The 13,730-nt window shown below is 45.3% G+C and overlaps 1 protein-coding gene across 2 annotated transcripts in view; it reads left to right on the top strand.

Annotated features, from left to right (window-relative positions):
• Nucleotides 1-8,567: 8,567 nt before the first annotated feature.
• Prkcb (protein kinase C beta) overlaps nt 8,568-13,730 on the top strand; it is a 324,499-nt gene continuing 319,336 nt past the window's right edge. The window contains exons 1-2 of one of the 2 annotated variants that reach the window (XM_040755106.1): nt 8,568-8,915; nt 9,909-9,940. In XM_040755106.1, the coding sequence (XP_040611040.1) occupies nt 8,743-8,915; nt 9,909-9,940 (205 nt within the window). In that variant the 5' untranslated portion in view covers nt 8,568-8,742. The remainder of the gene's footprint in view (nt 8,916-9,908; nt 9,941-13,730) is intronic. The other variant, XM_040755117.1, reaches the window with a different exon arrangement.

The raw sequence follows: 13,730 nt of genomic DNA, 5'->3' as shown, positions 1-13,730 counted from the left end.
ACTAGCAATGGAGGAGTGTTCCTCTTTCTCCACATACTCTCCAGCATAAGCTGCCATTGGTGTTTTTGATCTTAGTCATTCTGATTGGTATAAGATGGAATGTCAGAGTGATTTTGATTTGCATTTCCCTGATGACTAAGGATGCTGAGCATTTCCTTAAGTGTCTGCCAGACATTTGAGATTGTTCTGTTGAGAATTCTCTGTTTAGATCTGTACCCCATTTTAAAATTGGATTATTTGGTATTTTGATGTCTAGTTTATTGAGTTCTTTGTATATTTTGGAGATCATCCCTCTGTGGGATATGGGGTTGGTGAAGATCTTTCCCCATTCTGTAGGGAGTCATGTCTTGTTGACTGTGTTCTTTGCTTTACAGGAACTTCTCAGTTTCCGGAGGTCCCATTTATTAATTGTTGCTCTCAGTGTCTGTGCTACTGGTGTTCTATTTAGGAAGCAATCTCCCGTGCCTATACATTTAGATGTATTTCCCACTTTCTCTTCTACGAGTTTCAGTGTGAATGGATTTATATTGAGGTCTTTGATCCATTTGGACTTGAGTTTTGTACATTGCAATAGATATGGATCTATTTACATTTTTTTACACACTGACATTCAGTTATACCAGCAACATTTGTTGAATATGCTTTCCTTTTTCCATTTTATATTTTTAGCTTCTTTGTCAAAAATTAGGTGTTCATTGGTGTGTGGGTTGATATCGGGGTTTTGATTCTATTACATGGTCCACTTGTTTATTTTTATGCCAATATCAAGCTGTTTTCATTACTATATCTCTATAGTGGAGGTTAAAGTCAGGGATAGTGATACATGATCCTTTATTTTACAGGGTTGTTTTGGCTATCCCTGTTTTTTTTCCATATGAAGTTGAGTATTGTTCTTTCAAGGTCTGTGAAGAATTGTGCTGGAATTTTGATGGGGATTGCAATGAATCTGTAGATTACTTTTGGTAGGATTGTCATTTTTTACTGTGTTGATCCTACCTATCCAGGAACATGGGAAATCTTTCCATTTTTCTGATAATCTTCTTCAATTTATTTCTCTAAAGACTTGAAGTTCTTGTCATAAAACTAGTAATTTTTATAGTGCATTTTGTGCACTATGTCTTTTACATAATGTGGACAAGAGAAAGTAGAGTTATAAACTGTAGCAGGTTTTCTTGCACTGCCAACCCTCAAATTACAACACAGAGACATTATGAATTATGAATGCTCGACCTTAGCTTAGGCTTGTTTCTAGCTAGCTTTTTTTTTAACTTAAATTATCCAATTTCTACTAATCTATGTGCTGCCCCAAGGCTCATTTGCTACATCTATGTACAGTCCATCCTGCTTTCCTGCTTCCTTGTGTCTGGCTGGTTGCTCCCCAGCCCTCCCCCCCAGGCCCTGCTGCTCCCCTGGTTGGCTGGCTGACCTCTGGCAGGCTGGCCTCCTGCTGGCTGCACCCCTCCCCCCCCCAAGCTGGCTGGCTGGCCCTGATTTTCTTTCTGCCTACCAGCCCCCATCTATCCCTCTTCTGTCCAGCTATTGGCCATTCAGCTTTTTACCAGACCAATTAGGTGACTTAGGCAGGCAAAATGAAACAACAACACATCTTTACATAACAAGTGCAGCATAAAAAACCCACACCTTTGTATAGTTAAACAAATGCAGAATAAACAAATGCAAAACTTATTTACATAGTTAAACAAATGCAGCACATCTTTGCATAGCTAAACAAATATTCTGCAGCAACAAACCATGTAGGCAACTCTAGATTTTATAATTGCCCACATGTTTACACTTACTGATACCTTTATTTCTTCCTGTTGCTCCTCTGTGGTGTCCTTTCCTTACAGCTTGCTGAGCTCTTCTTGGTGCTTCTTACAGGGCAGGGAGAAGACATCTTATCAAGCTTGGGAAGTTTCTGGTCATTAGGTTTAATCAGTTTCTTAAATAATTCTTTCTCTTTTTTCTCTGCTTCTTACAGGTGTTTCTTACACAGTGACAAACTCTGTTAGCTATTCCTCACTGGGGCAGTCCTAATTTCCCCTTCACTTTTGAGGGACTTTTTAAAAAAATAGTTATAGGATTTTTGGTTGCCATTATTTTTTTCTTGCAATGGTTTGACTATAGCAACCTGCTACTTGTTCCTATCCAAAGTTTTTAAGGAGAAATTCTCAGATCATTTCATAGAAGTTCCCTTGTATGTGATGAAGAGCTTCTGTCTGTTTTTTTGCTTTCAGGAGTCTCTCTTTATTTTTGTTTGTTTATGTATATATGCATGTATGCATGCATGCACATGTTTGCGTGTATTATTTTTTGCAGAACTAAGTACTGAGCCTAGGGTCTGACACATGCTGGGCAGGTGTTCTGTGACTGAGTTACATCCCCAGCCTCTTCGTCTTTGAATAGTTCCATTATAATGTATCTTAGTGTGAAAAGTTGTAAAGTTTGTTGAGCTTGTTGAATGTTTAAAATATTTTAAAAGATGCATTTATTTTTATTTCATGTGTATGAGTATTTTGCCTGCATTTATATCTGTTCAGTGTGTATGTAATACTCATAGATTCCAGAAGAAGGTGTTGAATATCATGGAACTGTAGTTACTGACAATTTGTTAGCTGCATGTCAGTGTTGCAAACTAAAGCAAAGTCCTCTGCAAGAGCAGCAAGTGCTCTTAACCTCTGAGCATCTCTGGAACCTCATTCTTGGATGTTTATACTCACATCTTTTAACAAGCTTGGGGAACTTCTGGCCAGTATGTTTAATCAATATATTAAATTCCCATTCTTTTTCTCCTTCTTCATAGATTCCCACATGTGTGCTGTTTGCTTGATGGTGTCACATAGACCCCATGGATTCTATTTAGTGTAATCATTTTCTCTTTGTCCCTTAGATGCAATAGTTTCAGACATCATACATAAAATTTGTAGATTTTTCGTTTTACTTTTCAAATATGTTTTTGAGTCTTTAAGTGAATTTTCTATGTTAGTTACTGTACCTTTCACCTCAAGAATTTCTTCTTGTTTTTGATTTTAGGTTTCCTGTATCTTTACTAACATTCCCATTTTATTCATGTGTGGTTTTCTAGGCTGTATTCACATTTTTTTTGGTTCTCTGGGCTTTTTAAAGCTATTGTTTTATAGTAACTGTTGCATATACCTACAACTAACTAGTTAGCTAGCTAGCTAATAACTAATAACTAATTAAGTGTACTACAGTTACTGTCACATAAGGCAACCATCTGGTTATTCTGCATGTTTCTCTTCTGTCTGTCTGTCTGTCTTCCTTCTTTCTTCCTTCTTTCTTCCTTCCTTCCTTCCTTCCCTCCCTCCCTCCCTTTGTCTCCCTCTCTCCTTTCTTTCTTTCCTTTTCTTTTTCTTCCTCCTCCTAAAGGAGAAACATTTTATTTTCAAAGATTTTTTTTCTTTTTGTTTCTGTACATGTGAGTGTATACCACATGAGTGCATTTTCCTCAGAGTGCAGAAGGGGGCATCAGATCCTCTGGTGCTAGAAATAAAATCAGATGTGTGTTCCTTAACCAGGGTTCTAGGAACCAAATTTTGGTTCTTTGGAAGAGCAGCAAGTGGTCTTAACCACTGAGCCATCATCTCTCCAACCCTGGCACAGTTTCTTTAGGTTTACTTCTTTTTGAATTGCTCTGTCTTAGTACTAGTTTCCAATGTAGTTGGTAGTTCTACAGTGACTTTGGAAAGACACCTAACATTAGCAAGTTTTCAAATGAGAATTTGAAATTTATTAATTGAGTAAAAATCTGAGTGCTTTCTATGTGGTTTCTGAATTCTTTGAATTTCTTCTATTGAGAAATAGAGTCTTTCCTCGACTATGGGTTCTGTGACTATTTGTCCACCAGCTTGTATCAAGAATGCTGCTGTTCTGGATTCTAGGTCAGACTTCAGGAAAATGTAACCCTCTGCTTCTGGTCCTTGGGAGACCTGACTCATGGAGTTGGCCACCATACTGCCAGGAAGCCCAAGCAGCCAGTGAAGAGGCACATGTGAAGGGGAGCCGACCTCCCTGTTAAAGCCCTGGGAGAGATTTGCTGTTGACAGCTGGCAGCAACTTACTGCCAAGTGAGTGGAAATTTGAAGTTGGATACCTCAGTTTCCTGTCAGGCAACCTCTGCCGGTGCCATATGGAATAGAGGTGCTTCCAGTTTATCCATCTTTAAATTAACTTGGTCCATTCTTTAGAATAGAGCTGGGCAAAGAAATATAGTGTGATTCACATATATCATTTTACATTTTGTAGTAACCACACTGCAAAAAAATAAAAGCAATCAGACCGAATTACTTTTAGAGAGAAATTTGATTATATAAAAGTATTGGAATTCATCAATATATAAAAATGTTATAATTTCATCATGCAATGAAAATGAAAGTTATGAGCTATTTTACATTCCTTTTTATTATACATGCTTGAAATTTAGTGTGATGACTTCCATAATCATAATGGTTACATGGATGACTGTACTTAACAATCAGTTCCAACCAGCTACATTTCAAATGCTCCACAGCCACATATGGCTAGTGTTGCCTGCACTGGAGGGCACAGCTCTAGAATGAAAGAAAGAGTTGGAACACAAAATTCTCTCACAACTTGATATAGAAAGAAAACGGGATACACAGAGGGGAACTGACCTGGCTGGGGTTAGGCAATCCAGTGGTTTAAATGGTGCCCGCCCCCATATGCCCATGTCACAATTCCTGTAACCCATGAGTGTTATCTTGTCTTTTTGGTTGTGAACCTAGCCTTTAATGCCAAAGGCACCTGTCTAGACTAATCCACAAATACTATCTTATTTCTTCCTAGATGTAATTAACTCAAGGATGTTGGGTTGAAGAGATCATCCAGGTTATTGAGGTGAGCCTGAAATCCAATGACCAGTGTCTTTGTAAGGCACACACATGGGAGGTTAGACAGGAGGGAAGACAGGCTTGCTAAGGAGTAGGAATATGAAGATGGAGTAAGATGTGACACTGGGCCACCAGAAGCAGGAGAGATTTCCATCTGAGTCCTCCAGAGGGAACGTGACTCTGAGGTACACTGATTTAGAAGTTTTAAAAATGGATTTTAAAAACACAGTTTATGTGTGTGGGTGTTGTGCCTGCCTGAGTGTTATGTGCCTGATGTATGAGGAGGTCAACGATGTTGTAGGATCTGCTGACACTGGAGTTATGGATGGTTGTGAGACATCACGTGGGTGCTGGGACCTGAACCTCTACAAGAGCAAGTATGTCTAACCATTGAACCATCTTTCCGGTTTCAGATTAAGAATTTTACTCTCTGGTAAATGTAACAAGCAATATATTTCTATTTGTAGCCACCTCATTTTTGTGACTCTCTTGGGCTGCTGTGGAATTCATGTACTCAGCAGTATGAATGAAGTCTGGTCTGAGGAGACCTTGGCTCCATCACAATACAAAGCCACCTGCTTCCTAGTCACAAATGCCCATCATTTACTCCTTAAGGAGTACAAGTGACCAGAATAGTGACTCTCATGACCTGGATACACACACTAATACACTGATGTTCAGGCTTATGGGACACCATGCCGTGTTTTCCTTTTCCCTTGACTTATTTCTTTTTTTTTAAAACGGGTTTCTTTGTATACCTTTGTAGACCAGGCTGGCCTCCAACTCACAGAGATTCATCTGCCTCTGCCTCCTGAGCTCCATGGGCCACCACTGCCCACCTTGCCTCATCTTTTCAAAGGACATCTTCATTGCTCTCCCTGTTTCCATCCTTCCTTGTTTAAAGTGCATTTCCCATGTGGTACCCAGCGTGATCTGTAACCTATACTGTACCAGGCCACATCTCATTTTTTAAAAACAGCTGTTGTCTCTTTTCCATTCCAGACACAGAGACTGCCTTGCTTTTTGTCCAGCATGATGAGCTGGCTCCTGACCCAGGTCCTTCGCACTTGTTTTTTCTCTATTTAGAACATCTAGACTCAGACAGCACCATGGCTCCCCTTGACTTTACTCAAGCTTTTGCTCAGATGTCCTTAATCATAAAGGTTTTTCTTGGGCACTGACATTCTTTGTTCTTTATAATGCTTTGATTTTTTTTCTGAGACAGGGTTTCTCTCTGTTGCTCTGACTGTGCTAGAACTCTCTCTGTAGACAGACTGTCCTTGAACCTATAAAGATATACTCAAATCTATTGGTCTATAAGCTCCATGAAGGCAGAGACTTTTATCTTGCTTATTTAGTGTCTGGAACAGCATGTGCAACTGTGCAGTTGATTGTTGTTGAATGAATGAAAAAAAAATGAATGGATGAACTCAGGAATGCAAGCTCTATTTAATAATGTCTCTCCACCAAGAGAACTTAGAATTTGGATATTTAGGTGAAATACTATAATGTGAACTAGGAAGAAAGAAAGGAAGGAAGGAAAGGAAGAAAGGAAGGGGGAAGGAAGGAAGACAGAAAGAAAGAAAAAAGAAAGACAGAAAGATCACTGGGCTGGCGTAAAAAAGGTATTCAAAGGCCAAGTTTGACCTCTGACCTGTAGATATCTGGGTCCAATGGGAACCCTATCCCCCAGCCTCCCTTCACACAGCTCTTTCAGGAATGGAATGGCTTTTAGGACAGCAGCCCTTGCAGCTCCAGGCCTAGACACCGTGAGGTAGTTTGTTGTTGTAGACCAAAGTCATTCAGGGCACTTGGTTCAAAAGACAGGATGTGGGCTGTGAGCCTCCAGTCCACCGTTCAAAGGAGATTTCCTTCAGCAGCAATGCCTCCTGGGATGTTTTCCCAAGCCTCCCTGGAAGGTACGGGGCCTCTCAAAAGACTAAGAATAGACAGGCACATCCAGTTTCCCAAACATGTCAACCTTAAAAGTGAGTGCTATTTTTTCCCCTTGTTACCTTTGAATTACTATGTAGGAGAAGGATACTGTATTATAGACGCAGCTCACCATGTGGTCGTTAGATACTTAATAATGACTCCCCACTTCCTAGCTTCCAGGCAGAATTGTCAGAGAGATATGTAAGCTCTACCACTATTGAGGTCCACCCCTTTGTCACCAGTGTGCTCTGTAGTTGGGACAGCCCAGCCACCATTCCACAACAGTGAGACTGTGTGTATACTTTAATCACTCCCATCTCACTATGCTTATCCACAGAAGAATTTACCTGATCGCTATGGGTTGTTATTGGGACCGAATAAGACACTGTAAATGCTGACACTCACCCAGCACTTAATGGTTTACATTTATTTTTTTATTTTTGAACACTTGGTAGTCATGGTACAGGTTACCTTCATTTATTCTGTTACTTACTCATTCAGGCTCATTGGGCTTGTAGGAGGTGTCAGATACTAAACTTGACACCGGGTGACATGAAGGTATCATTGACAGAGTTCACTGTGTGACGCCATCCTTCATTCCCAAGGTGTTGAGCTTGACAGGGGTCGGGGATCTAGGTGCAGTACCTTATATAACACCCAATGTCATCATTGGTTACCTTCTCACCCTTTAGTTTGCATCAGGGAGAGTGTGGCATTGGATATTAGTGTGTCCCAAACACTTTGGAATCTCCTCTCCTAACAAATAAACAAAGGCTTCAGTCTTACATGACCACAGCACCTGGAGAGATTTTAACAACACAAACCTAGGTACATCCAACCGTATAGACCTTGTGTTTTAAGACACTGCACAAATATGACCAGGCTTCGTGAAGCTGGGACCAAAGTGAACGACATTTAGGGAAATATTCATTTGTTAAATTTATCTCCCCTCCTCATTAGCCTCATTTTACAGTTGAGGGAACTGAGTCCTTTTGTGGAGAGAGTTTTCTTCTAAGGGTTCAATAAAACAGAGTCAAGTCTTCCTTGTGGTGGAGTTAGATATGTATAATATAAAGCATGCTCTTCCCCTACCTCTGCAGAACGTGTGTGTGTGTGTGTGTGTGTGTGTGTGTGTGTGTGTGTGTGTGTGTGGCCACAGTCCTTTCCGGATGAGTGACAGCGAAAGCCCATCCCTTCAGGAGACGCATGGAGAATGACCAATGGGATGGATGGAGGGTGTTGGGTATCAGTCTCTGCAGAGGCTGGGGAGAAACTGGCTATGTCCAGCCTATTCCACCCTCATCTCCCTGAGCCCCTCAGGCCCTTTGGCATTTGGTTCTCATTGGGGCATCGGAGGTGCTCATCTTAATGCACTTGGGGCTGAGGATTGGGTGCCAGGGGTGCGGCTCCGGTCTGTCCAGCGTAGTCTGCGGTCCCTGCGCTGCAGCGCTGCGGCTAAGAACACTAGGTTGGGAGGCCGGCTGGCTGCAACGTGTGTGTGTGTGTGTGTGTGTGTGTGTGTGTGTGTGTGTGTGTGTGTATGCGTCTGTGTGTGTGTGTGTGTGTGTATACGTGCGCGCGCGCCCGCCTATGTGTCTGGTGCCAATATGTAAAGCAATTGGCGGCTCTGGGCGGGGCCTGGGTTCGATGCAAATGAGGGAGGCGGGGTTGCCCGGTGGCTCCGCCTCCCTCCCCCGCAGCTGGGGCCAGCGGTGCCAAGCACAGCTGGACCAGCGGCAGCAGCTGGGCGAGTGACAGCCTAGCTCCGCGCGCGCGGCCGCCGCCAGAGCCGGCGCGAAGAGGCAGCGCGGCCCCGCGGTCCCCGGGCGGCAGCAGCGACTGCCTAGTCCCGCGCCTCTTTGGGCCCGCAGCCCCGCGGTCCCGCCGCCCCGGGGCCGCCACCTCTCGGGGCTCCCCCAGTCCCCGCGCGCGCAAGATGGCTGACCCGGCTGCGGGGCCGCCGCCGAGCGAGGGCGAAGAGAGCACCGTGCGCTTCGCCCGCAAAGGCGCCCTCCGGCAGAAGAACGTGCACGAGGTGAAGAACCACAAATTCACCGCCCGCTTCTTCAAGCAGCCCACCTTCTGCAGCCACTGCACCGACTTCATCTGGTGAGAGCGCGCGGCGCGGGCCACCTGCCCGGGGCCCCGGAGGGCAGAGACAAGCGTGGGGACCCTTCTAGCCGTCCCCGGCGGGGAGGGACCGTGTGCTCGTCCCCATCCCACTGGACCCTTCTGTCCCGCTCTCTGGGTTGGCTAATCCCGCAGGTGCTGGGTCCTCTGGTCCCACACGGTTGGTAGCCAGGCGCCTCCTGCCCTCTTGCACTCTGTGGCTTGAGCACCCAGGGACAGCGCCGCAGGCGCCTTTTTGACACCTGGTTCAGGGCGCAGGGTGACTGTCCCTCCTCGGCAGGGCAGCTCCGCGGGTGTCTTTCTCGCCTGGGGTTCCCGATCTTTCTGCCTTCTTCCGGGCTCGAGGCACTCTCACCCTCACCCCTCCTTTCCGGGCAGCTCCCTGGGGTGTCCTCTAGTTCCTCGGGGCGTGGAGCATCCTTCCCTCCTCCGTGTCCCCAGAGTAGCGCCCTGGGTAATCTCTTACTGCGCCCCCAGATTCCTGAGCCCCCTTATTCCTCAGTTCTCACCCTCACGTTGCTGCAGTGCCCCTTTATTCTCCCTGCCTCTCCAGGAGTGGGACTACCTTTTCTTTCTCCTAGTCTCTCAGGGGACATCACCGCGGAGGAGTCCCTCTCATCCTCCCTCTAGAAAGGTCCTTTTTTCTTTCCCTGAGGGTACTCCCGGCATTTCCTTGGGCAGATATCCAGCCCGCCTTCCGCCCCCACCCGGACGGAAATGCACCCTCGCACCCCGCCACCTGGTGGTCGTGGTCTTGTCTGAACTGCAGGGGAGATGTGAGGGGGGAGGTAAGTGCCAAGCCCCCACAATGTACCCCACAATCCTATCCAAGGTGGAAGACTCTTGAACACTGGCCTGTAGCTAGGAGGTTGTATCTGAGATAGAGGGACAGTGAGAAGGGAGGGGGCTACTGTGTGAAACTAGCTGGTAACTGGACCCCTCAAACTGATACTCCTCCTTGTGCTTTTACAGGGGCTTCGGGAAGCAGGGATTCCAGTGTCAAGGTAGGTTCTGTGACTCTGTGGATGCTGCTGGTGGAAAGTGAGGCTAAAACAGACTTCACAGATGTGGCTGAGTTAGGAAGAGTGATGTCAGGGTGACCTCCCAGGCTAGGAATCCTTCACCACCACAGGGTCCTTTTAAGGGGTGTGTGTTTGGGCCAGTGATGCACCATCCAGGAGAGGCCAGTGGAGCTGGAAGGCCCTAAATGTCAAAAGGTGCATCCATCCCTCTGCCTTCTGAGCGTTCTCTTGGAATTGCCAGCCGTGCTTAAGTAAGGAAATGTGTTGAAGGACTCCTGTGTGTGGAGGGAACCTCTTTCTTCCTGATCTCAGCCCTTTCCTGTTCATTGCTCTTCCCCACCTCCCAGAATGAGGTTCAGCCTCTTTCCCCTGCTTTGCAGAGGTCTCAGCAGGTGGCTGCCTCCTCTGCAGATGGCGCATCCCCTAGAAAAGCAACTGTGGTTTCCCCTGGGCCTCCTCCCTTTCTGAAAGGGGTGGTTGCACATAGGGTGCCTCTCGGATCCTGCCTGAGATTGCCCTTTTTAACTTCTGAGGAGGCACAGGAAGGACTCCAAGAGACTGGTTGCCTGGGTCCTTGCATCTGGCTTGAGAGCCATGATTCCATAGGGGTGCCCTATCAGATATCAGAGACCTGGTGACCTCTTCTGCCTCTAGGGCTCATGGCTACAAATGGACTGTGGACTGGGCAGTGCAGCTCAGGAGAGTGCTTGCTTTGTGCCAGAGAGGTTCTGGAGTGTGTCACCCGAAATGGGGGAGGGGAAAAGATGGGTTTTAAATTGGATTGCCAAAGATGACTTGAGACTTGTTTAACCCTTAGAATGCCATAGTTTGTGAATTTGGTGTTAGCATCCTAGAACTGCAAGATCTCTCTCTCTCTCTCTCTCTCTCTCTCTCTCTCTCTCTCTCTCTCTCTCTCTCTCTCTCTCACACACACACACACTCATGCAAACAGCTGCAACTTGTTGAACACTGACTCTACTTTCATGCTGAAGCAATCATTTGGAACTGAGGGCATCCATTTGCCAAGACAGGGAACACATTTACCACTGTGTTTGTCCATCTAATACTGGCCTACTTCTGATCTTCTTAGCCATTTGAATTTGCTTGTTTGCCCCCTTGCCCCTTTAGGCCAGGTGTAGTTGAGTTTAGTAAGAAATGGCTCTTTGTTCCACTCTTCCCCTACTTTCCTCTCCCTTGGCCTCCCCTTCCTTGGCCTCCTTGCTCCTCCTATCTTTTCCTCTCCCCTTCTCCATCCCCTTTCCCTCTTCTCTCTCTGTTTGACTTCTGGCCCAAACTGGCTTTGATCTGGATGTTCTTCTAGCCTCCCAAATTCTGGGATTGCAGGTGTGCTCAGGGTAAATTGACATCCACTACCTTGTAAACTGGGCTTAAATCTGGAGAAGAAAGCGTAAGGGTGTGAACCCTGCAGTGTGTCTTAGTGCCCATGAGTGAGTTTTGCCTTGCAAGGTTACTCTGCAGGTAAAAATAAAAAGACCCCAGCAAGTGAACTTGGCTCTGTGATTTGCATGGAATGCTGGCCTATAGTGTATGAGCCCTGATGCCTAACGCTGCAAGTTCTTATTTGATTCTGGAGTGAGATGGGCGAAACTTCTAGACCTTTCCAACTTCCTTTGCTAAGATTTGGAGCCTCAGTTTTATGCACCACATGGAAGGACTTCCCAAGTTCCTGCTGGTGGCAACAAGTTAGGCCAGTAGCACAGTTTGGATTGTTTCTTCTAGAACTTTGTCTCATGTTCTTGAACAAAATTCTGATGGTGACTTGGTGTTGGAACTGTGTAATCTCTATGAGGTTGCCTTTCACTTCCATGAATTGGTTTCTGTTTTTGTCTCTTGCCAAGGTCAGGGGTGATTTTTTCAAGCATTGCTTCTGTGGCTCTCCTGCGCCACCTGCTCTCCTGTTATTGATGGCTGGGAAAGTCAGCTTTGGAATGTGCGGGGGATGGAGCATATGGAGCAGGAGAGCCTTTCATCCAGAGCCTAGGGGAAAAAAATCAGAATTAAAGTTTTCAAGAAGTCTGATCCACTTTGGATAAGACTTTCCAGAGCCGGGCAGAGCACTTGCCAGTGGGTTGACTCCCTGGGCTCCAGGGGACAAAAGCAAGGGTAGGAGATAGGTATTTTAAAAATCATTTCTCTTTTCATTTTTCCACCCCTTAGATCTCTGAACATCTGGTCCTCTATGCTACTGCTTTGACAGTCTATTTCATCTGAGTTGCAGTGGGTAGGAGGAAGAAGAGGGGGTGGGGTAAATTGATGGGCCCTGAACTGAGCTGCTTAGAATGAGGTACATCCCAGAAGGAGGGGAGCGAGTTTATCCCTGGTACACAGTGCTGCTTGGGACTAATGCTGGAATCATAGGCGAGCTCCTTTATCTGATTATTTTCAGTGCCTTGTGTCTGATATTTTTCCTTACAGTAAATTTACTTAAAATAGGACCAACATTTTAACAGAAAACACACAGGGTTTATTCTTTTACAGAGTCCTGGTGGTCCTTCAATCTTCTGTGCTGTCATCCTAGAGAGCAATAGTTATCTCACAGTTCAAAAAGATCCTGGATTCTCCAGTCTTCAGGCCTCCTTTCAGCCAGCAGGAAGCAGCAAAGGGGTGAAATAAGTCAAAAGACACATGTTCAGTGGCCTTTAGGGAAGTGGCCTTGAGAGACTGTTATATATAGTCTATTGGCCAGAACTTAATGCCATATCCACACCTTGTTGCAAGTGAACAGTAGTGTTTAGCACAGGTAGCACATTCCCAGCTAAGAGCTGGGGGAGGGGTGTTTCTTTCTCAAAGTGGAAGCAGAGATTGGCTAGAGAGTAAGAGGGTGTGGGAGGATCCCAAGACCTAAAAGCCCCTGCCACTGTCTCCATGCTCCTCCGGTGTGGTATCATGGAAATTGGGGGTGCAGGTCAGAGCATCTAGAAACCATGGGGAATTATGGATTTTTATAGACTCAGGAAACTTTCTTAAGAATAGATTTCTTGCTTTTGTACAGCTAAAGGACAAAGCTTAAGTTAACTATCACATAACTTCTCCACTTCTCCTCCCTCCTCTTTCTTTGATAATGCCTCTGGTGACAGAGGACTGGGGCTGAGGATCCCTTCTGAAATTGCATACGCTTTGGGTTAGAAATGGAACCCATTTCTAATGTCACAGATCAGATCTTTCTTTCTCTAAGGCATTCTTAAGAGAAACCCAGCAACCTGCATGTTATGCTTAAACTTTAATTGACACAAACCCAAAGACACAAACGATAGGGTGGAATTCAACTTTTTTTTGAAGTTGCTTCAGTAAAAATAGAGAAGCGTTAAAATGTCCAGATCTAGATTTTAAAGCATGGTTTGGAATCAGCCAGCGCTGGACTCCAATCTCTGATCTGCTATCTGCTCACTGTGTGACCTTGGGAAACCCATCTCCACACTGTAGCCTTACTCTTTCTTGGTAAAACAGGACAGCAGTGTCTGCTTTGTAGGGTTGGGGAAAAAGGCAAGGAGGTGGTTAGAGAGACGTATCCACAGTGGATGTAAAAGTTAGAGAGACGTATCCACAGTGGATGTAGAAATTAGACAGACGTATCCACAGTGGGTGTAAACAGCTCTACGAAAGGTGATCACCGTTAGTGGATCTGGTGGGAAAGTGTGTCGAAGCCGGGCCAGAACTGACTCTGAACCACATGAAATGACTGAGTCTGCCCCACATGCTCAGTTAGCGCTGTTTCTCTGTAGGCTTTGGGTAACATCAGAGTATGTGCTTC

This window comes from Mesocricetus auratus, unplaced genomic scaffold (assembly GCF_017639785.1).
Source record: "Mesocricetus auratus isolate SY011 unplaced genomic scaffold, BCM_Maur_2.0 Super-Scaffold_4256, whole genome shotgun sequence".
NCBI lineage: Eukaryota > Metazoa > Chordata > Mammalia > Rodentia > Cricetidae > Mesocricetus > Mesocricetus auratus.
The sequence above is the reverse complement of the archived record's forward strand: the minus strand, read 5'-3'. Positions and strand labels throughout refer to the sequence as shown.